The sequence below is a fragment of the Polyodon spathula genome, chromosome 9 (assembly GCF_017654505.1).
Source record: "Polyodon spathula isolate WHYD16114869_AA chromosome 9, ASM1765450v1, whole genome shotgun sequence".
NCBI classification, from domain to species: domain Eukaryota; kingdom Metazoa; phylum Chordata; class Actinopteri; order Acipenseriformes; family Polyodontidae; genus Polyodon; species Polyodon spathula.
This window is the reverse complement of record NC_054542.1, coordinates 46,018,026-46,042,554: the sequence shown is the minus strand read 5'-3', so window position 1 is coordinate 46,042,554 and position 24,529 is coordinate 46,018,026. Positions and strand designations below refer to the sequence as shown.

The window sequence follows — 24,529 nt, the reverse complement described above, 5'->3', positions numbered from 1 at the left end:
CTAAACCGCTCGTGGAAGCAGTTTGTAAACTGTAGTATATCGGGTGTGTGCTGCGCAGTGCATGGGCCTCTGTGATTTTTCATGACTGGCTGTATAATAATGAGTGACAATTATGGACATTATAACCACCCCTGATCACAACCATGAAACAGTTTTATGACCTGGTGTATCTGGAGCATCTGTAAGATGAAATCAGAAAGGAGGCCAGTACGCCAATACCAACGCTTTTCCCTGAGCCACAATATTATTGATCTGATACAGCTGTTTGAAAGTCGTAATATTGGCATATATGAAATGTATAATAAATAATAAATACAAACAAAGGACTGCCACAAGAGAAGCACAGCACAGATGCTGGAATAAACAAACAGTGAATTAAATTACCACATAACTATCAAAGTCTTTTTGGCGTACATCTCTCCGTCTGGCTTGCTGACTGCTGCATAATGCAGTTTAGATCCCCAGTGGAAATGTAAAATTTCTAGAAATTTCTCAAAAACAAAGGATTTTAGGAAAAATCTTTTGTGGTAAAAGGTTTGCTTTTGTGGATGAGGAAAAAAAAGTTACAAGAAATAGATGTCTACAATTTTTGCAAAACTCCAAAAATGCTAATTCAAAAGTATTCATACGCTTTGATGTCTACAAGGTGCTAGAAATTTCAATATGATAATCCAAACCTAATTCTAGAAAATTATGGATTGTAGGTGAACATTCTTAGAGAGTACAAAAGGGTTAGACTTATTGGATGATTGCTGTCATTACCAATAAGTCAATATGGGAAAAAGTAAAGAGCTATCTGAAGACCTTAGACAGAAATGTATTTATTGTCATAAAGCTGGAGAATGACACAGGAAGATTTCCAAGCATTTAAGTATCCCAGTTGAAACTATTGTTTCTATTATCAAGAAGTACAAGACTCCTGGTACTGTCACAACGCTCCCTCTGTCTGGAAGAAAGAAGGTTCTTTCATCAAGAACAAGTAGAGAGAATTGTGAGGAAGGTTAATAAGAATCTGAGATTGACTGCCAAAAATATTCAAAGTGAACTGGCTGCAAGTGTGACTGGTGCTTCCATTTCAACCATAGGTCAAGTATTGGATGGTGAAGGTCTCAATGGTCACAGTCAAGGAAAAAGGAAAACTACACAAGGGTAAGTTTGCAAAACTGCATTTGAATGATGGATATGAGTTCTGGTTTTGTGGAGTGATGAAACAAAAATCACGTTATTTGGTCATGCTGATAGTCGTTATGTTTGGAGAAAATATGGTGAAGCATACAAAGAAAAGAACACCATACCTACTGTCAAGCATGGAGATGGAAATATCCTTCTATGGGGACGTTTTTCCTCTAATGGCACAGGAAATTTAGTTCCAATACAGGGTAAAATGGATTTCATAGCATAACAAAAAGATATTAGATTTCATCTGAAAAGCTCTGCTACAACACTTAGTTTAAAGCATAACTGGACATTCCAACACAACAACGATCCAGAGCAGACATCATAATCTACTTCAGAATGGTTAATGAGGAATAAAATCAAGGTTATGCGATTGGCCTAGTCAAAGTCCCGATATAAATCTGACAGGGAATCTTTGGTATGAGTTGAAGAAGGATGTGCACAAAGAAGTCCTTGGAATTTGAATGAACTGGAACAATGTTGTATTGACGAATGGTCAGTCACTAAAGAATCATGTCAGAAGCTTATTGACAAATACCCTAATCGTTTAAAAGAGGTAATTATTGCTAAAGGTGACTCAACTAGCTATTCATTTCATTTTCCTTGTCAGGGTATGAATACTTTTGAATTAGCATTGCTGAAATAAATAACTGTAGACATATATTTAATGTAACATTTTTTTTTTTTCCTTATCCACATATCCAAAAGTTTTGCTACAAAAGAGTGTTCTTAGAATTATTTGTTTTCCAGAATTTTATCTCTCTCTCTCTCTCTCTCTCTCTCTCTCTCTCTCTCTCTCTCTAATATATATATATATATATATATATATATATATATATATAAATTAGATCTTATTTTTGAATCTATCTTGCATTGATTCAAATCCAACACCAAATGCACAGGCAAATGGAACTGTTCCAAACTACACCACATGGCAAAGCAGATGTAAAGCTTAATGTAAGGAAAGCAATTTTCAAAATTGATTGTTTAATTTATGATTATAAATATGTTTTGCATGCATTGTACTATAAACCAGTTATTCCATGAAAGTGCATGGAGTGCTATGGTTATTTCGCTCGTGTGGCTGGTCATAAACAAACCAGCAACCATCATCTGTGAAATTACCATGTAGGTCTTCAGATAAAGTCCTGGATTTGCTTAAGAGCAGAGTTGTAAAATATATATTAGTCAGAGTTGGAGTTCTTATTGTTTTCATGTAATCTCACAATATAGGTGAAAAAGAAAGAAGTTATCAAGTAAGAAAGCATATTAAGGTAACATAAGATCATACTATACCATATAGCATACTATAAACTGAGTAAACTGCACACCATTCTATAACAGATAACCAATATATTGCACATGTCAAATCTCCTACATTTTGTAAAATAGTGCACATGTACATCAAAAAGAACACTTTTTTCATTTAAACAACTAGCTTGCTAACAATTTTTTTGTTTGTTTTTTGTTTATGTTGTTAATTGTAGGTTATTATGTAGAAACCTCCAAGTCAATGAAATAATTGAAATGGGGTTTTAAAAAGTGTTTTAAATGAGTCTGTTAATAAATTTACCATATTTATATAAGAATATTGACACAGTCAAACACTATTCATAAGCCTATGGCAATTTTAACTGTATATGCTTTAAAATGCTTTTATTACACTTTTAATAGACAAATCCATGTTTTATTTTCCTTAATATTAGAAATATACTATGTTTAAAAAATAGCTATGTCCAAATGCCAAAGTGCCTCCAACACCAAAATATTATATATATATATATATATATATATATATATATATATATATATATATATATATATATATATATATATATATATATAATAATGGAAGAAGCCCCGCAAGAAGAAGAAGTGCTAATAACCCTCTACAGTTATAAGGTAATGCATTCATCCCGAGAAATGTGTGTTTGCTGCATAAAAACTAGTGGATTAATGAACTTAATTATCCCCCCAAAAATGCTGAACTTGCTACTTGTTTAAATTGGTTTAACATATCATAAAATGATATGCTAAATATCATAGATTATTCCATTGGAGTATACAATTTAGTTGTAGCATTTTATTAAAACTTTAATATCATCAAACACAATCATTTAATGGATTATAAAAGAAAATGTGTGAACACCTACAATTTGCCAATTCTTGATACTGGGATATATATTTAATTTAAGAATACTCAACTACAGCATCACAACCAAATCCATAAAGATGAGCTGCCCAATGCAGCATGATACAGCCAGCAGAGTAACGATTTATCCTAGAGCTTGACTGTGCTTGTAGTGTACTTTCTCTTGAATGTAGGTCAAGAAATGGGCAGTTTTACAAAATGTCAGTAATAACATTCAGCTTTCAACTAACTTTTATTTGAAGAGCAAACTTTTACAGAACAAATGTGTGTGTTTTTTATATTTGGAGCCGGCTGGAGCCTCATCACAAAATATTGATAATGAAATATGAATCAGCTAACAGGTAAACAAAAGTGAAAAACAGGGACCCCATACTCTCTTCTACAATAAAGGATGGACTACACCTGATGAGTTTTCATCAGAAAAAAGATATGCAACATTAACATTCAAGGAAAAAAAAAACTTAACTCCCATAGTGAAACAAAGAAAGAAAATGAAGAATGATGTATATGGGTTTTAATAATCCACTCTGTCAGTACCCGTAAATCCTGAAAACTCACTTGCTTTTTATGTTTTTTTTTTTTGTATACTCTATGTCACCCTGGGTAAGGGTGTCTGCTAATAAATAATAATAATAATAATAATAATAATAATAATAATAATAATAATAATAATAATAATAATAATAATAATAATAAATCCTCAGTATCTCCCAAAACATCACCTAGTCACTGGAGCCAATAGGTATAAATTACCTTAGTTTAATGATGTTGAAGATGAGCAAAGTATTAAGACTATTAAATATATATATACAAACCCTTCAATAAGATTTGGCATTTCTGCTGTTCATATTTTGGCTTAAAACACGGTAAATAATGTCTATAAAAATAAGGCATCCATCAGGAGCTACTGGCAAGCAAGCCATGAAGAAACAATACATGATACCATATCCTTATTGGTGCTTCGTTCACAGTGGAAATGACCCGGAGTAAAAAAAGCAGAGGCTGACTCCTCCCCTCTACAGAGCACTCACATTTTTTATCAATGTATGTACCCTGTGCCATTAATTACAGGCTCTACTTTCATTTGTAAGCTTCCCTAGTTAACATGTTTAGTTGGTGGTGCACTGATACTAAATATGCCTTGTTTGGGGTTAGAGGTACACTGCTTATGCTATTGTGCCTGATAATGGCCACAGCCATTGTGATATTTTAGCACATCACAATGACTGTAGTACCATAATTCTTAAGTAATTCTTTTTATTTATTTATTTATTTATTTTTTTGCTGCTTTTTGTGGAAGCTCCTGTCTGCTAAACATATTGTTTTTCCATGATTTTAGATTTTCCTTTTGTATATTCTGTGATCTGCTTGTTTACTCACTAATATGTATGGAAGTTAACATGGTGTAACATAATAGTAATACTCTTATAATACTGGTTATGTTTTGAGTACTTGCAAGTTGTGTCACATTTAGGTGTAGTCTAGAATATGACACAATTCCTAACATTTAAGCAAAGATACAGTGGCCAGGGAAAAATAAATACATAAAAAGACTAAGATTGTAAATATTTTACAGAAATAAACTGTGAGTAAGCTTAAAAATTAAAGTAAAAATGTTTGCTCCACCTGTGCTTTAAATGTATTAAAAACTACCTAAACCTAATTTGTGTGTCCTACTTACACATAACAAAAGTTTGACAAACGCAAAGGGTTTCAAGAATGAATTACACAGATAAATACTGTAGATTTAGGGGCATTCAAACATTCTGCTCCCAAAAATCTAACTTTACCTTCATTGCTTATAAAGCCAACATGGCTCATTAGCTTGAATACAGAGCTGCTCACTTCATGTACTCAATCACTAAGGCTATATCAATTTTAAATAAACCACAACAGCTGCAAACTTTATAAAGTAGATTCAAGGTAGATTATAGTTGTTTGCAACTATTAAGCAATTATTGTGTAAGACCTCTGGACATCTTGATAATATGTAAAGCACATGCTTATTATTACATTAGATCCAGATCTGTAATACTCCTCCTGTGCAAGCCAGCGAGTCTTTGATTCCAGGGGAATGTCATTGTATTGCATTATAGAATGAAAGCATAACTTTTAATCAAATATAATGAAATAATCATGCACGATGCTACTGATTAAGCCCTCTTCTCAACTTTCAACTGTTTTTTTCCTCTGCTGATGTAATATACTCTGTTAGTTCTATAAGATGAGCCTTTACATATAGTATTCATTATTCTGATACATGAAACAGTATGGATCTTTAGATTTCCATAGGCTAATTAAAGTAGTTTGTTTTTGTGTCCTACACACGCACATTCGGTTTAGCCAGTTGCAAATTATAATCTAGTAGTACAGCTCAAAATCATGCAGTAAACCATCTTGTGTCAGTTTTTAGTTTTTTTTTTTTTTTTTTTTTTCTGGACAATGGAATAGAGTATTCATTTCAGATTTGTTTAGTACTGAAGGTCAACAGTTGATTCTGAATTATTACAGTAACCTCAATTTAAAGTTGGCATGTCTACCCTTTCTCTGTCCCATTTACAGATAATGTCACAATACTGAATAACCACATAATTCTAAATTAAAACAGGAAAAGAAATGGACGCTTACACAAAATATAAATGCACAGGGATTTGTGTTATGACAACAGCGAATTAATGCTCTCAATCATAAATCATCACAGTCTTCATCAGTGAACAGATTGCTTGACACATTTTTAAATGATTAGTTATTATACTTAATTTACTCACTAAACTAACTAGCTGACTAAAATAAAATAAAAAAGAAAAAAAAAAACAAAAAGAAATTATATATATATATATATATATATTATATATATATATATATATATATATATATATATATTATTACAGCAAAATATTCCTCTTCAGAAATCTGAAAAACAATATCCTGACATATGTTATTCAAATGTTTTAGGAAATGTAAACAATGAATGAAGCAATTCTCTTGCAGCACTGTACAGTAAATCTGAAAACCTTAATACACACATACAACCGTATGCTTTTTATGTTTGTCCTGGTCTTTTTCTCCATTCTCATGTTTTCATAAAATGAACTAAAGTAGGGAATTGTTTTCTAAAATAATTAGTCATACTTGCCCTGAAGCTTATTTCATCTTTCTCAAGAACTTTCAAATAATGTATGAAAGCTTTTTTTGCTGAAATAACCAACAGCTTGGAGGACTTTAAACCATTTCTCAATGAGTGCATTTTTATTTTACCTGCAGGTGATGGTAACCCTCTTTCAGGACCTCTGATAATTTAAAACATTCATGTTTCAGGGAATATCTAATTTAATTAAACACAAAAATCAGTAAGGTTATTTAGAATAACGGAATACCTGGCTTATGAGAGCAGCTTGCTCTCTTGAAACACTGTTTATCCTGCAGAAAAAAAAAAAAAAACATGCCAACAAAGGATAGTAATTAATAATTGCTACATATAGGAGCAAATAAATATATCTCACATGTACAAGGTTATGATACTAAAGGTAAAATAGCTCATGTACATGGGAGAGCCATTCAATTACCTGCTTCCCTTCTTCACTATTATATTGCTTGTTTGATTTTTCTTTTATTAATATTGCTTTTACGGTTTCATTTAATTTTATTTATTTATTTATTTTTTAACGAAAAGCTAAATAACAAGAATCTGTATTTAAGAACCTTTCTTTTGGTTTAATACCTTAATGCTCAAGTAACTGTTCGGTCAATATTTGATGAAAACACAGATATAGGTACAATATTTGTGGCCAAGAATTTGGTTTTCAATATATTACTGTAAACAGTTTAACATGTGAAAAAAACCCTTGCTGTGCACAGCACATTGTTTTGGATCAATAAAGTCTCACCCTTTATGTATCTGTAGACTTTGTTGCACTACACTGATAGCTTTCTTTATTGTCACTTAGAAGAATCCTATCTCAGGCAGTGACTGTGACCTTGGGCAAGTCACTTGATCGCCCAGTGCCTTAGTCCTTCACAATATAAAATTGGGTCAAAGCAAGGCCCCATTGGAAATATAAAGGTTGCCTCCCTGTTGGGCTAACCTAGGGGAAAAATCTCAATAAATCATGTACAAATGCATACAAAGCAGAATCAATACAAAGGTATGGAAATGTGTCAGCGGATGCTGACAAACTTGAGGGACTACTGAGAATGCAATGCATTGAATTTCCCAATAAAATATTTAAAAAAAAACAGAGGTCATTTTTTAAACATTCTATACTCTATACAAACATTGACTGAACAATTTCCAAGTTTTTACCCTCTGTGTACAAAATTACTTGGACATTGACAAAGACTGAATCGTTTCAACAAGTATACACATTTTCTTGCTGTCCTCCTTTTATTGAATTTAATTTGCTCAGTCAAGTGAAACAAATCAGACCCTTTCACATGAACAAAGGTTCATGGGATTGATATGTTCCACCCAAAGGATTTAGTCATGGAAAGAAAACAAATTATCTGCAAACTAAGAACTCCATATGCAAAGACAACACTTTGCTCTGTGCCTGTTTAAAAATGTATCTTTTCCAAAAGTAATTGCGGATGATAGTTTCTACTACATCAATTAATATTTAAATGTGTTTGGTTAATAGCTTGGTTGACCATCCTTCCCAGAAAACTAAATAAAACAAGGATTTGATAGATCTGACCAAAGCAAAACTATAGGCATATTTTGTGTTAACCCACAAATCTTTAGGGAGTCCAATGAGATGTTTGACATGTTCATCAATTTGTAATTGACAAAGTTTTTACCCACTCAATTATCGGAATAGATGTTGGATCAATTACAGCTACACTTAAGATACTGTTCTGGGAAGTCAACACGGTTGCAGAAAATACCTCGACTATGTTGTTTGTGCTGTGTATACTAATACACATGCCAGCTGTTTCACACAGCCAACCAAAATAAGCTTTAAATGGTCACTCACCAGAGTTGGGATCAGAGTTGCCATCAGCTTCAGTCCTCTTGTCTGGCGAGGCCTGGTCATAGAATTCATCCTGTGGCTGAACCAGAGGAAGAGGGTGTGAGATCAGCATCCCCCCACCCACAGGCTCATGGTCCCCTAGACCACTGTCACTGCAGCTTTCCTGGGAGCCATCAGGGAGGTGAAACGTAACACGTCGCTGTGACTAGAAAGAAGAGCACAAAACAAACCTGTTAATGCTCTTCTTTACTATTTTTGTTGAAGTGTTTTACTAGGGAATATGCTTCAGATTTTTTTTTTTTTTTATGTGTTTATAATTCAAATATTCAAATTAGGGAGATTTTATTTTATTTTTTATTTCATATTTGCTGTGTCTGGTGACATTACCAATGAAGTAATTCTCTGTGCTGGAGTTACTCATGACTTTGGCCACGAAGGAAAAAAAAAAAAAAAAAAAAACAACTGTGTAAATAATGTTAATTTCAACAATGATACCATGGAGCTCCTTCACTTGCTATATGAGATGTTGGCCAGACTTTGTATTAGCTGGGTAACAATTTATAGTAATAATTACAGAGTAACTAATTATGTAATTACTCGATATTCTCTCTTGCACAGTAATTGTTTTTAAATTAATAAAAACACACTCTAATTTTACTTGGATCTTTAAGATTTGCATTGGTCATCCAAATCCCACCGCATTACATATACATCTCAAAGATTCAGTACCACTAATGACTAACAGGTGATTTCATGTGCGACCACTCCTCGAAGGATGGCTCTGAATGTCTTATAACAAAGCTTGTGAGAAGAAACTGTACTGTACATACTAAGTATCAGTTACAGGAGTTAGAACATAGCGTTTGATGTACTACAGTCCGACACTGCAGTTAAAATATTCTGGATACCTTGAATGTCTGTAGGTCATCTGCATGAACCCACATGTATAAACGAGTTTCACTAAATATCACCACTTCGAATCTCAACCATTATTGTAAAAGTAGGACTATTGAGACAGTTAATTAACTGATTTTCCAGAACTGCAATCCAGGATTGACTCAAATATGATAATACTTATTAGTGACACTATAAGGGAAAGATATACATTCAATTTGACCATGTGCTATTCTGTATGATCACTTGGAGAAAGCACCCATTTAGTCTACCATATCTATTCAGATGTTGTTAATCTATCAACATTTTGTTAATCTTTAATAGTACATTGTCTTGAGATTTATCATTTTCCTTTGACTGTACTTAATATTTGTTCTTAAATAGATAAAACTTGTAATTCTAAGATTCCATTTTGAATTTCATGCAGGTATGTACTTTTTTATTTATTTATTTATTTTTGCTTAGGGGTGGAGGAACAAAGGTTTTTACTGCCTAACATATGTTGAATACCAGTACAGGGCTCCCCCTGTGCAAACACAACCCCCCCAAAAAAAATATTCCTTCATATGAAAGCTGCAGTTTGCACTTACCTTTCTGTCTGTAGGGTACATAAAACAAATGACTCCCATAACCAGGTGTGAAAAAACTAAAATTACGGAATACAATTTTATTTTTTTGCATAGTAAATGTATCAGCATGGCCAACATGCACAATCAGCAAGCTCTGCTAAGTGTTACATTACTCATCACAATTTAAAAATGGTCACACAGCAGAAAATACAACTGTAAAGCTTCCATTAACACATATTAAGTCAGTTTTTCTTGGGAAAGACTTAACTCAAATAAAAGATGCTCAAACATTAGGCTTCAGACATACGGCAGCTCTTATACTTAAAAATCAAAGTGATCAAATATAAACACAGTACTTTGACTGCTATGCCCATGGAAGTATAGACAAATATTAAAAACTCTAAACTGGCACTCAGCAGTTGTGAATATCACAAAGAATAATTGAATATACAAACTACCTTTAATTGTTTCTGTTAAAATACATCAAGTTTATATTTTATAGTACTATACAAGACATTTTTCGGCATTCCCGAGTGCCTCATCTGGTAGAGAACGACCACAAGTTGTGCCAGATGACTCAGACAGACAGAGGAGCACAGGTTTACATCCTTGCTATGCTGATTTGCTGATTACAGGGCAATTACATGGCTGATTACATTATTGTTGCATTATATGTGGAACTCCTACAGGATAGGGAAGCACAAACATCAGGGACTGTTTTAATTCACCATGCCCCTACTGGCCATGTGCCTAATGAGCTCAAAGTGATCCCATTCAGTTCCCAACTTCATCTGCATATCTGATGTCTAACTAACATGTATTTATTACACCATTAGACATCAGCTATTTACCAGAGAGAACATTCACTAATGCGAGGCGTAATGTTCTATGAAAGAGATTAATCTCCTCTGTATATTTAAATACATTATCGTTGTTTTTTTGGTTTTTTTTGTTGTTCTAGTATAAACATTACTCTGAAGAACTAACACTTGTATTGTATTTATGTAACATGTACTATGCATTCATTACTGGCCTTACAATTTTAATCAAACAATTATTGATTCAAATGAATGTAATATTACAAAACACTTTCCATTCTTTTTTTATCTGGCTCATTATTCAAATTGAAAAAAAAGATACAAAAAACAACTCTGAAATGCATACAGTATATGTGTATTTGTTTGCTTTCTAATGTCCTATTTTAATTATTTACCATCTTTTTAATTTTACAGCCAATATCAAATAAGTGTTGTACATAGCTCCTCCACAAATCATTTGTTATTATTTATTATTATTATTATTATTATTATTATTATTATTATTATTATTATTAGTAGTAGTAGTAGTAGTATTATACAGTAATCATGTCAACATTTGTTAACATAGACTTCAAGTACAAAAAGTATTCATTCAGACAATTATTAATTTCAAGGCAAAAAACAGTACAGTGAGGAAGGAAATTTTAAAACAGAGGATTTTCACATACACTCCCTCCAACTAGAATTGTGGACAGCTTTCATACCTCCAGGGCCAGACTGTCATATCCTGTACACACTGCAACCCAAGACACGATTCCTAAGATATAGCACATCACAATGGCTCATTCATAAGGAACATGAATAGTATCAAAGTATTCACTGTACGTTTCAGATTCTATCACTTTTAAGCAGCACTGATGGTCAATCTGACGTTGTAAACAGCACAATGTAATATAAAAACATGTTTTCTATAACATGTCTCTGAACATTGTATTCATGGCCTTGGAATATCACAATGAGTAACGAATAAACTTTGCATTTCATTCATTACTTGATTCTGATAATCTTTCTACAGATTTCATGACATTTGAAAGCCTTTCACAAGTCAGTAATTGGTAATCTTTTTCTGCCTGATAAGATCCCACCAGTGAGTATGACTGTGTACAGCAGGGCTACAGTAATCATTGGCAAAAGCAAAGGTCACATAATTCCAGGCAATGCAAATAGCGTAATTATATAATATGATATTTCCATAAAAAGTGTCACCCACTAAAAAAGAGCCATGATAGTTTAACCAGGATTTAGATTTAGCAACCAGCACTACATTTATCTGAAAGTGACAGAAGTCAGATATATACAGTATTTAGAACATGAAAAAAGTATAATTGGGCAGGTTCTAGATACTAAGCGGGCGCAAAGATTATAATGTGATGTACGGATTTTGCAGGCAATTGCTGACCCTCCAAAAACCTTACACCTCTTCTTACAAGATGCAAACCATTGTAGAAGTGAGTAACTTAGAACTCTATAAAAGCACACATCTGCAGAGACCTGTCATTAGCTTCAGGAGGGCTGATGTAGTACACTTTCTGATGCAGCAACACCTAACTGTTATTGAGGAGAGGCTGGAACATGTTCGGAGGAGAAAGACGAAGAAGACAAAGAAGAGCCTGCATATTCAATCCCAAGGTCACTTTGTTTGGGATGCTGGAGCATGCAGTGCTCAAGCGTTATCATCTTACTCCGCAGGTCATCCTTGACCTCATAGTTGAATTGCAGGATGAGCTACAACCCAAGTCACCTTTTTCAAAAAGGGCAGGCCGATACATATCATTTCCTAAGGATACTAGAATAACTGATGTTGGCTGAGGCTTTTCCAAACAACTCTGTTTCATGCTGATTGATCTCAGCCTCTCAGCTCCTTCTCAGAAATCGTTTATTTTCTTTTGCGTGGGTAGTGGAATACACCTCAAGGTCAGGAGTTCTAAGCTGAGACCCTTGACAGGACCGAAATCCATGTGAAATGCATGTTAATAAAATGCACATGCAATTATGAAACATTTGGCAATAACAATTATGTATTGTAAGTCCTGGTGGTAAGCAGACTTTCAAGAGGCATTTTTCACATTTTGACACAATAATAGCTCATTCAGCATGCAATCAGTTGATTTATAATCCAGCATTACTTATAATGCATGGATATTTTAGAACTTGAGTGAACATGGCAGGGTAATTCAGTGGGGTTAATAGGTTCCTTTTAAAGTGAGAATAGTGAGTTATATCCTATATCATACGGTAGTAAAATCTGATAATCAAGGCAACATTTTGTTTCGTCATACTCTTAAAGGCACGTTAAATAAATACATTAATACATATTTGTAATTTCTCTAATTGCTCAAAGCATGTTTTATAACTCTACTGTGTTATTATAAAACTTTTACATTACCTGCAGCTCTACACTATGGTGATCAACATTACTATGTCATGGTAGAATGTATATAATTCGATTTCTTGTTGTTTTTTTTTACTATGTTTTGGGCGTTCCATGCTTTGTGACACCTGATCTGACGAACATCTTATCAGCTGTGATCTTTTCTCTTTTTTTTATTATTATTTTATTTTTATTTTTTTATCCCAGGTTACATGAAATATAATTCTCAGAGGTGGCCTAACTTCACAAATCAAATTTTTTCAAAGACAAGATGCTTAACTATCACATAATGTAGTTAATAAATACATGGGAAAGTCTTGATGGGCTTCTTTGATCAAAAAAAAAGTGCTCTGATAGAATGAACAGCAAGCACGCTTCTTCAACGCTACTGTACATGAGGTCATGTGAGTAAGTTGATGGCTGAGGCAGATGGCCAATTGTGGCGTTGCAGTTGAATGGAATTCTGAGAGATGCATTACACAAGATTTAGAAGTGAGTAGTTTTTCGAGATTTACGATTATACTGTAAATACAGTATAATCGTAAATCTCGAAAAACTACTCACTTCTAAATCTTTTGTAGTCATTTTTGCATTACTTTAGTATAAATACATGTTAATTTGGATTCATATGTTGTTTTTTTCTGACTTTATGTGAACGAAAAGACACACATTTGCCCGTTTTCCCATTGGAAATAGTGATATTTTGAAATATCACTGTCCTGGTCACAAAAGCAAAGTTTGTGGGGAATAATAGCCATTTTCTATACTTTTGAGGCAAAAGCAATTAGGAAATAACACTTACTACCCAGGAACAAAAATTGTGTTACATAGTGTTATCATAGCAGTGGCAAAGCTGATGTCATGAATTAGATTTCTCTCTGATGTGTCCTGGAATATAGCAGTCTATAAGAAAGTATAATTTCACAATAAATCATTTCTCAATATGTTCTGGAAGAAGAACCTATGAAAAAAAATGTTAAAGAAGAGACTGCTTCAATAGCAAACACATAAATGATGCTGTTATTATTTGTCATTAATTGCTTAAAAGAAATCATGTTTGTATTAATTTAAATACAAAATCCATGATCACATGGCAATGAATGTAAAACTATGGTCCAAATCTCAATTAATTCCTACAGAGCACAGCTTTCACACTGTTGTAGCACATTCACATTTGTTTCATGATTGCAATATCATGTCCAACATTAATATGTCCACATCCACGGATAATACTATTCACATTGTTAATAATATAATTAATTTACCCCTGATTCCCATTTTACAAGATCTGTTCTTTACATCATTCAGTGTGTCATTATGTGAATGTAGCTCTATGGTTTTTGCCTCAATTAAAATGTTCTTTGCTTGGTCCAGAATGCTTATTCTAAAATGGGCTGCAATCAGACATGCTGCTAATTGGAATGGAAGATAAATTATTATATGTTATTATTCTAAACACTCCCTCGGAAACTTGATGAAAAAATACAGTACATTGAATAGTTCCAGTGTTAAAAAAAAAAGAAAAGAAAAAAGTGTTGGTCTAGCATTTATGGCATTAAATGCACAGTTTGCCTCTTAAATAATATAACAAAGACAATCCATTCATGTTCAGAACTGTAATTCACTGATGAAGGTTATATAATTCTGTTCCTTCTTGCAGTCCAATAAACTAAAATATGTTCAATGATAGGTCCAAGGTTTATAGGAATTAAACGGTTCACCTCTTTCTAGCTAAGGGTGTCACTGATTTTAATACCCCTCAATAAATCTAAAATTATACATTAATATAGAGTATAGAGCTAAAGAGAGATTAGAATCGGCAACTGTTTAGGTTATTATAACCCCAACAAAACAGATTTGATTAAAGTAGTCCTTTGAACTTGCTAAAATGTTTGCATGTTTATGCTTTTATTGTTTACCAGGAGTGACTGATTTGTAAAATGATCACATAATGACTGTTATCATGAAATAGAAAACTAGAAGATGTATTTAAACCATGTTCAATTATAGGACTATCTAGCTGGGCTTTCAAATGTCTTTTTTGCCCAGCAGTTGCTATGAAACTATTAGCATAAGACCAGCTTACAGCATCAAAACTGACAAGCTATGTGGTACCATAGGATGCCATGGCTGTCACCACTCAATAATTACTATTTGCACTGCACCAGACCAATCACGGTCATTGTTTACAGTTTGAGACAAAAGAAACAGGCTAGACCTGGTTCCTGCCTGGTACTGTAGAACACAGCACCAGACAGTCATTAGTATTGGTGACAATATGATCATTTAGAGTTAGACTGGTAGAAATATAAAATGTACACCAGTAAAAAAATAACAATTGTATAAAAACATGTCTAAAACTAGACTGAGCACACAATCAGATCCTTAAAATGGAAATCAATGTTGTGGTCACTGTTTCATATCTGTACAATATATCTTACATGGAAAGTGTGCTATCTGAAGAGCATTCATTTTCAAGGTCTTCCAAATGGGGGTGAAGAATAGGGTACTTCAGAGGTCTACTGTGGGACCATGAAGCATGAGCAATTGTGACATAGCATGCAGAACAAGCAGAAATCTCAGAATGACACAATATCACTGTACCTGTCAGTATTAAAAATTATCTTTCAAAGTAACAATCATGAAAACAAAAATTGCCACTTGAAGAGACACTAACATTTTTATAGTGTGCAGGCTACCAATGTGATGTTTGGTTGAAAGAAAAAAAAGACTTTGCATGCAAATTGCCGTTCGATTGTTTCCTAGCCCTTGCGGAGATGGGAAATGTGGCCTTTAAAAGAGCTCAGCAAAATACAGTGTTTTAAAATATAAAATGTAACACAGATGCAGTGAAAATGTCATAAAAATAAACCCAACACTTTTCCCTGGTGGTTTATTATTTTAAGATACTGTAAGCGAACCATATGTGAAGGGCAAAACTACAAAACAGCCTTCAGATCAATTTAACCAAGAAGAAAATAATCTTGAAGAATAAAATATGTAACAACAGGGACAAGGGCATATTTAATTTAAAGAACGGTACAACTGGAATACAATCAGGTCCCTTGCCGATCTATACTATCCTCTATAACAAACCTAAGCTGGCTGGCTAGGTTGTTAGGCCCTTATCCCAAGAGAAAAGAAAAATCATCCCTAGTTAGACTGTGTAGTATAACAACCACTACACATAAGCTAAATACATTTAGCATTACAGCTTCAACAAAGACTCTATTTGAACGATACTGAGAATTCCACAGGGAGCCGCTACAAACACACAATTACTTCCCCAGTCTAGGAAAAATAATTGCATTCTCTGGGGGAAAACATTTAAAACAATCAAATAAAATGTAATTTGTCTTGTACTTATTAAAACAGCCAATTGAATGGTTTATTATGCTTGATTGTAGCCCTGAATGAACATTATTTATTTTATTTTTCTGTGGCATGTCATTGACAAAGCCTGAAGTTGAATACTCGCAAGTCATATAAAACCTGATACCAAAATATCAAGCATGAAAAATGCAGAGAGGTCTCGGTATTCATACCTAATACTAAAGGACAACTTTAAGGAGTAGATTAGCAGCTAAGTATATGAGACTGCCTTCCCTCTGTCTGCAGATGGAGAGCTTGACAAACTGTGATAATTATCAGAGAAAAGACACTGCAGCATTTTCTAGTAATCAATACATTAGTTTCCAGAAGGATTCAGGCATCTACTTATTTTAACAAGCTTGTTTGTGATGGTGACATAATACAAAGTGATTATTTTGCTACAGCACTGCTCTGTTGTAATTGTGACAGTAGTGTAGGTGAAATTACTTTATGGAAGGACTTCTTTTTTTACTCAATTTTTATTAGACCAAATATTCTGCAGGGTCAACTGTGTGGACTTTTATTAGCTGCAATACAAAGATGTCAATATCATCTCAAATATGAATTCTAACTACTCAAAGATGATTTATATTAGTAGAGACTGAAAAGGTCAGATGCAGGCATTTTTTGATTTCTGTTTATTTTTTTAATATCCCTCTGCAGACCGCTACAGCTTTAATATGCATTGCCAGGTCCAGTCCTCCCATTGACTAATATTTGATGAGAAACCACTTTAGTAAAACTGGAGTTAACAAGTTTCACCACCTGCAGGTTACCTGAAATGTGTTGCAACACTGTGAGTAGTGCAATTTACAAAGAGGTTATAAAAAGATCGTTTAAGTATTTTGCTCCAAGGGAAAATATTCCAGGAAAATTCCATGTATGCATAGAAGCGTTATGACAGATACAGGAGCAAACAACATTGCCTAGATCAGTGGATTAGGGTCTACGTTTTGTATGAAGCCCCTTAAGACAATATAAATACAAGTGTTTCTTTGTCACTGTAAATTTGGTGTTTTTGATCTTTTTTACCATCTTGTGTAAGGGAATATCAAATGTAATTAGATAACTTTTGAGACAGCTAACCCCCCCCCCCAAAAAAAAAAAAAAAAAATAAATTAATAAGATATCTATTCTTACACTATTGTCCTTGAATGTCAGACAATTACAAAGAAGCCTATGTTTTAATGACTACATTTTTTTAAAGTTAATGGAGCCAAAAGCCACTGTCTGCAAGTGTTGCATCAGAGAATGATACAACAGAGCATGTTGAGTGAGTTTCCATCTTCTGATCACTTGCATTAGTCTCAGTGGTAACACTTCAATTAGTCATTTACACAGAAAATAACTTTGAAATTATTTTTGGGATGTTTTACGATCAGTTATGCGTAATGTAATCCTGAAAGATTGGCCTGAGACTATTTCTTACCTTCTTTTGTGCATTGATATTTTATCACTTAGATTTGTTGGTTGGTTGATGTGCTTGGTTAACTTTCAGAACAACTCTGGACTTTGGGGCGTAACATTTTATTTTAGCTTTACAAAGGAGTCCAACGTCTACTGACTACAATAAGAATATCCATTTAAAATATCTAATTTACTAGAAATCATATTGGTTGAGAAATTACGTCTACAGTGACAAAATCAGTCACTGTTCTTAACTCAGAGTCACATGTATTTTTTCTGATGGGGGTCTAAATTGCTGCTTAATATTAGGTTTCTGATACTTTGTAGGCTGGCATCTCTGTTATTCTTTCATTTTTATACAGTGTATACAATACATACTTGTACCTCTCATATTGCAAATATTAGAGGCCGCTTCCTTACTGTAATCTTCAGTGTTGAAAAGGGCAGAAATGATGCAGTTCTTTGATTGTCTCAATTTGATTCATTTTTGAAATATAAATTAAAGAGAGACTCAATATTTGTACATGTATTTTTATAACGGCTCTAGAAAAGTAAATGGCAAAACATATTACATAAGCACAGCTAAGGATCACAGAATAGCATACTAATTTTTTTGTCACTGCTTTTATGAATACATTTTCCATCAGGATTAAGTAGCCAACAAAGAATCGTTCCATTCATTAAAAAAAATAAAATAAAAAAAATAAAAACTAACCCAACACAAAGTTATTATGATGTTAAGGCAGCACAATAGAACCAATTCTCTTTTGTGAAGGACTCTCTGCTACTATTGCAATGGATGTATCGTAAAAGCATCTTATAAAATCCAAACACAAAATACTCAACAGTAATACATGAACCATTCATAGGTTTAAAAACAGCCAATTATAGATTCTAAGTCAAGTAGCCAAACTTTCCGGCTGGTGCTTTCTTCAGTGATAAAATTACCAGAATTATTAACACGTTTGACCATAACATACATTGTACATGATCAGATTTGATTACAGACTTCAATACACTAACATCTCGAACATTCTGTACTGCCTTTAGTCTTTATTTATTTTGGCAGTGATTTAAATAAAAAAAAAAAAAACATTTTTCAGTTTGAAGTTTTAAAATTTCATACAGACACTTATTGAGGCCATCAAAGAAAAAAAAAAAAAAACTTCAGAAAACCATCCCCACATCTTGTGATTACATTGTGAGGGTCAGACGCTTACTGTAATATTTAAAAAGCATTCCCATATCTTGAAATCACAAGTGTGAGGGTGAGACCTTTACTGTAATATTTAAATGCCTGTTATTATTATTATTATTATTATTATTATTATTATTATTATTATTATTATTATTATATTATTATTATTGCCATTGAGCCACAGTTTATGTATCATGCACGCTGTTGTGTGTTTTGATATATGATGGTATATTGCTTTAGTTAGATTACCCCACGAATGGAATTACCTTAACGAAGTTGCCATAGCTGTACATGTGGGCAGTGGCACATGGCTCCCGTATAGAGGGCATTAGGGTACCACCCCTCCCACACACACATTATTATTATATATATATATATATATATATATATATATATATATATATATATATATATATATATATATATTCCAATATAGAGAGAGAGAGAGAGAGAGAGAGAGAGAGAGAGAGAGAGAGTGTATGTGTATAGAGTATGTATGTGTATAGTCACTAAATATAAATCACAAACACAGGACATTTTTCTTCACCTCTCCTGTTGCACATTATGTCCATTGCAATGCCCATCAGCTAGACATCATGGAGCATGCTCTATTTAAAATCTCGCAAGTTAGAATTGTCTTTTCTGATTTTCTTGGCTTTCCGGCATTCTTTTCACGCTCTCCAAAAAGGACTGAGGTACTGCATGTCATAGTAAGAGAGGAGACTTCCTAGAGGGGCAGCAATGCAATGGAATTTCAGTATAAGGACATTTAATTTTGTGTACAAGCACAGAGAGGACGTCCTTGCATACTTTAAGACAATCGAAAGCTCAGGAGATTTTGAGTCCAACGCTATTTATGAAGTCAGGTTTATTCGGATGCTGAAAGACAAGGAGTTCTTTTTTTTTTTCTTTTTCGTGATATAATACTCCATGTCAACGTATTGTACAGTCAACTCCAGCAATGAGACAGTCTATGTTGAGAGAGTTACTACAGAGTTTATTAGGAGTATTAGCAAAGTATGTAAATTTCCCAGATGCGAGCCAAAATGAAGAAAATGGAGCATTATGGATATATGTGTTGACATAACAATAGTCATTGCAAATGAACTAAATAAATCTAGACAGAATAGCATTTTTATCCTGTCTTAACATTAATTGTTATCATATAGGTTGGAGAGAGAAATAACTTTTAGGATTCTTATTCTGAATCTTATTCGTGTCTGCAGAGAATTAGAGCATAAGTTGTTTGTACTTAAGTAAACAGACACCTGTTATCAAACACTGAAATATAGTACACTTGAATAATATGTGCTAAAATGTATGCACAAAGCTAAAAGAAAATCTACATAGAAACAACAGAACTCCTCCCACTAGGCCCAAGCTGATTTTAGACTGCTATTAATCTTCATCGAGTCCTTTTTGATTTGTCAAAACAAGATTCCTCTTCAGAGCATTAGCAAGACTTCTGCAGTTCTTTGTCTAATTTACATAGACAGCAACACTCAGGTATTTAGAAAATAAATATTGATAGATTCACTGTACTGCCAAACAGAGGCCCCCAGTAGAGTTTTGTGAATTCAAGATTAGTAAACTAAGATTTATTGGCTTTCCCGTTGCTTCATTTAAATAATCTCCCAGTTGAATTATACAAACTGGTATCTGTTATACTATTTTGTAAGTTTTTACTGGGGTCACTTCCTTTTATTACCATCATTAAAAAAGAATACAAATACAATAGAATGGGACCTGGTTTAGTGCAGATTTGTACATTTTAGGGTAAGAGTCAAGAAAACAAATTCACACTGTTTTGATAGTGTATATACTGTAGTCCCCATTGTGTTTTAATGCAATACAAGCTTAATCAGTGTGACAAAAAACAAATAAGACAAACAATGTGTTGTGGGCTCTGTTCTAAAAAACTTTAACAGTTACATGACTTACTGCTAAAACTCTTCTGCTCACAAAGAGGAAACCCTATCAATACACACTAGCTTTTTAAAACTAGCAGGGGGACTACTTCATTAATTTTACCTCTTTGTTTTACAGTGCATACAACAGACCAGTTAACCTTAAAAACAGAAAAGAAAAGTGCTAGACAAATTTAGGTTTTTTACCCTAAGATGCACTGGTCAGCAGGTCATGGCCCTAGCAATTTTTCTCCACTCCCTTTAACCCTTCTGCTCCAGTAAACATTGTACCTGTTTGAGGTCTGGTTGACATAACTTGACTTTCAGCTTGTGTATCAGGACAAATATCCACTGCAAGTATATCTTATCATACCTTTCTAAACAGCTGAGAGTCTGAAGATTATTCTGAGTATACAGAGCTTGTACTTGTGATTGCTGAATTCACTATTACATTATAGTTCATGTATGAACAATTTATAGTGCCACCGTAGCAGAAGGGTTAAGGTATACAAACTCAAATACTCCAGTCTTAAAGTACTGTTATTACTAGATACATATTTATGTGCACTATATATTTGTGAGTCTACATTTGAACTGTATGTTCCATTAGCCTTGTTGATTGTCACATATTTACAAATGCAGTTCATATAATTCAGTTGACGCCGTTTAATGTAAGATTCTGATAAATCAGGATTTCTGTTTAAATGGGATATAACTCTGGGAGACGTTTCTCTCCAATGCTATTTATGTCGTTTATCTGGGATACAGTATTTTCAAATGATGAATAGAGATCACTTTTCAGAGCAAGACAGGTTCATATAACACTGCGCAGTGAGTATGTGATTATGCTGTGACTTGTGCAAATTGCAAAAACCGTTGAACTCTTGAAGGAGGAGTCTCCTGTGGTTTCTCAGTTTGCTGTTGCACAGAAAGTTGGTGTTTCAACCTTGTGACTCCATTCTTTTTCATTTCATGTAAAAATAACAACAACAAAAAAAAAAACAGCAATTAAATTTGTTTAGGAAGAAAAAAACACAATTGACTCGTATGTTAAATTATGTATTTAACATTCAATCATAATGGAATGTGATTTCATTCTTTTTCTTTTCATTTAGAAACAAAAAAAAAAAGTGTGATTTAGGTTGTCTCAAATGGCTCTCGTTTAATTGGGACAGCCGTTTATTCAGGATATTCTTACTTTTCCGGAGGCATCCCGATAAAGCGGCGCTGACTGTGTAAGGATGTAAAGGCGTGCAGGCAGTATTCAGTTATAGATTTGAAGAAGCGTACTGTTTTCTTATTTCAGTCGGTCATGGATTAGAAAAAGAAACATCGTTAAATGAAAGTATTTATTAACACTTGGGCAATTAATTTAATGGGCAACTAAAAATAATTTATGTAAATGCTAATCAACTGAAAAATAAGTCATTATATTAGTATGGTTAATGCCACGTTTAAGATAGATCACATATCTCTAGTCTAATTTGTTTTTAGCAAATCCAATCTTACTTTTAACTAACTACTTATTTTATTTAAGTGAAAACATATAAACCGTGGTTAATGTACTGAGCAAGTTAACGCTGTGCGATGTCATTGTTTTATACACATTTCTCTACTTTGATTGATACTGATAATGTGTGTTCAGAAATCACATTCAGGGCCTAGAGGTATTATTGGTTCAATATTTCTGTTTAAGTCATTATTTGCCTGAAAGTATTTACAGAATTGTTTGTTTGTGATGTCAAAATTACCCCACTCAATCATATCACACAAAATAACTTTTAAAATCATAAATCCAGCTCATAAACATCAATGTATACAACACTTGGGTTCAAGTCCATAGCACACAAACTGTATTGAGCTCATTGTTTAAGCATTATAATCACTTTACTTATCATAAACCAAGGAATCAGGACCGTGGTTTAACAAACAAGGAACAAAAAAAGGGTTTGCACGTGCCTCCATTAACAAAATTATATTTTGTGAACAGTTATTTTTTTTGAAAGTAGAAGACAAAAACAGCAGTTAGTTAAGTACATTTTCTAAAGGTTTGGTGGGTTACTCCTTCAAATTATGTGAAAAAATGTTTTAGAAACAGAAAAACATGTTTAGATAGATAGATAGATAGATAGATAGATAGATAGATAGATAGATAGATAGATAGATAGATAGATAGAAAGGCCCTTTAGAGAAGAGTTGATTAACTGTTCATAAAGTAAAATGCATAATTCTAGATTATACTGTGCTGAAGAGTGAACCAGCGTTATCTCCTTTGCAGTGAAAGCATGAGCAGTAGTTTACATGTACCAGCTAAGCCAAGTACATGTCTACTTGATTTCAATGGTTGAGGTCTAGTGAACGTGGAAAAATTGCTCTCGTGTTTTCATGAAGTCCTGTTGAAGTCGATTGTACTGGCCTGATCTTGTTTTCCAGGTTGCTGCCTGTTTCACATGCTCTGCAGATTCCATTAGGTGACAGAGGCTTTAGGAAACAGAATACATTTATAAATGTGTATCAAATAAATATTGCAGAGCACTGTTTCATTCTAGTGAATAAAATAATCTGCTCAATAGATCCCTTTTAAGAGGAACAGATCAAATTAAATGGATGGCAAAACAACTCAATGGATTAACTGGGAGGTAATTGGGCCTTTGGGGTGAGATTACATCCATCATAAGATGCTTCCTCACAACTAGAGGTTAAATGCTTAACACTCTAATTGGGGTAATTACATGGAAAGTCAGAGCAATGTGCAAGAATTAGTATGAGGTAAGACTGTTCTGAGCACTCTGATAACACTAAAGGGTCAGGTCATTACTATATGTGTAAGACACACTACGACTTTGTGGTTAAGATCTCATTAGACTTATCAACTTAATATATGTTCAGTAAGTTCTCAAACATTCTGCATTTCTTGTCTTGCTAGCTTGTATTATCATTATTATAGCCCTGAGGTTACATAAAAGCAATATTTTTTTCCAAAGGAAATTTCATACACACACACATATATATATATATATATAAACTCGCCCAATTTGAAGTCACCACACTAGACAGAAGATAAGAAGATAAGATAACTTTTTCACACTGTCTTGTTACAATTGATCTTAATAGCGGCAGATCTAAGAATTGTCAATGTTTAAATATTAAAATAGGAGCAAATGTTTTTCTTACTTTGAAATACAAAAATACACTGAAGACTCTCACACACACTGATGCAAATGTTAGTTGTTCTTGTTTTTAAATCAGATGCTTTCATACAGTACATATAATTTTTAGTTACATAAAACATTAGCCAATGAATATGCAAACTATGGCATGACCCACAATTTTAACCTGCCATGAAGTGGCTTTTTATAATGTCACATAAATTCCACTCTGGTTTTCCAAAATGTACGCTCTAAATAAAATGTTAGCGTTTCTCCATTCATTACAATTCTGAAAGAATCTTATTACAAGGTATACCTTAGGTTTTTTTTATCCAAATTAGAACTTGTGGATCATGCACAACCCATACATAAAGGTAACCTGTATCTCTTGGGGACAGGAAACATCAAGTGAGGTAACTGCAAGCAATTAGCACCATATAGATATAACTGTGCAATCTAACACAACCATTCTCCATGGACAAAGTTTTTTCTGGGTATATTAACAGTTTTCCAGGGTTTTGATGTTGTTAAAATGGTTCATATTGT

The 24,529-nt window shown here is 33.4% G+C and overlaps 1 protein-coding gene across 3 annotated transcripts in view; it reads right to left on the bottom strand.

Moving 5' to 3' along the window:
• The window catches only part of LOC121320947 (protocadherin-9-like), a 213,951-nt gene that overhangs the window by 75,283 nt on the left and 114,139 nt on the right, over positions 1–24,529 (bottom strand). For 2 of the 3 annotated variants that reach the window (XM_041259777.1, XM_041259779.1), the window contains one exon: positions 8,302–8,503. In XM_041259777.1, coding sequence (XP_041115711.1) covers positions 8,302–8,503 — 202 coding nt within the window. The remainder of the gene's footprint in view (positions 1–8,301; positions 8,504–24,529) is intronic. The other variant, XM_041259780.1, reaches the window with a different exon arrangement.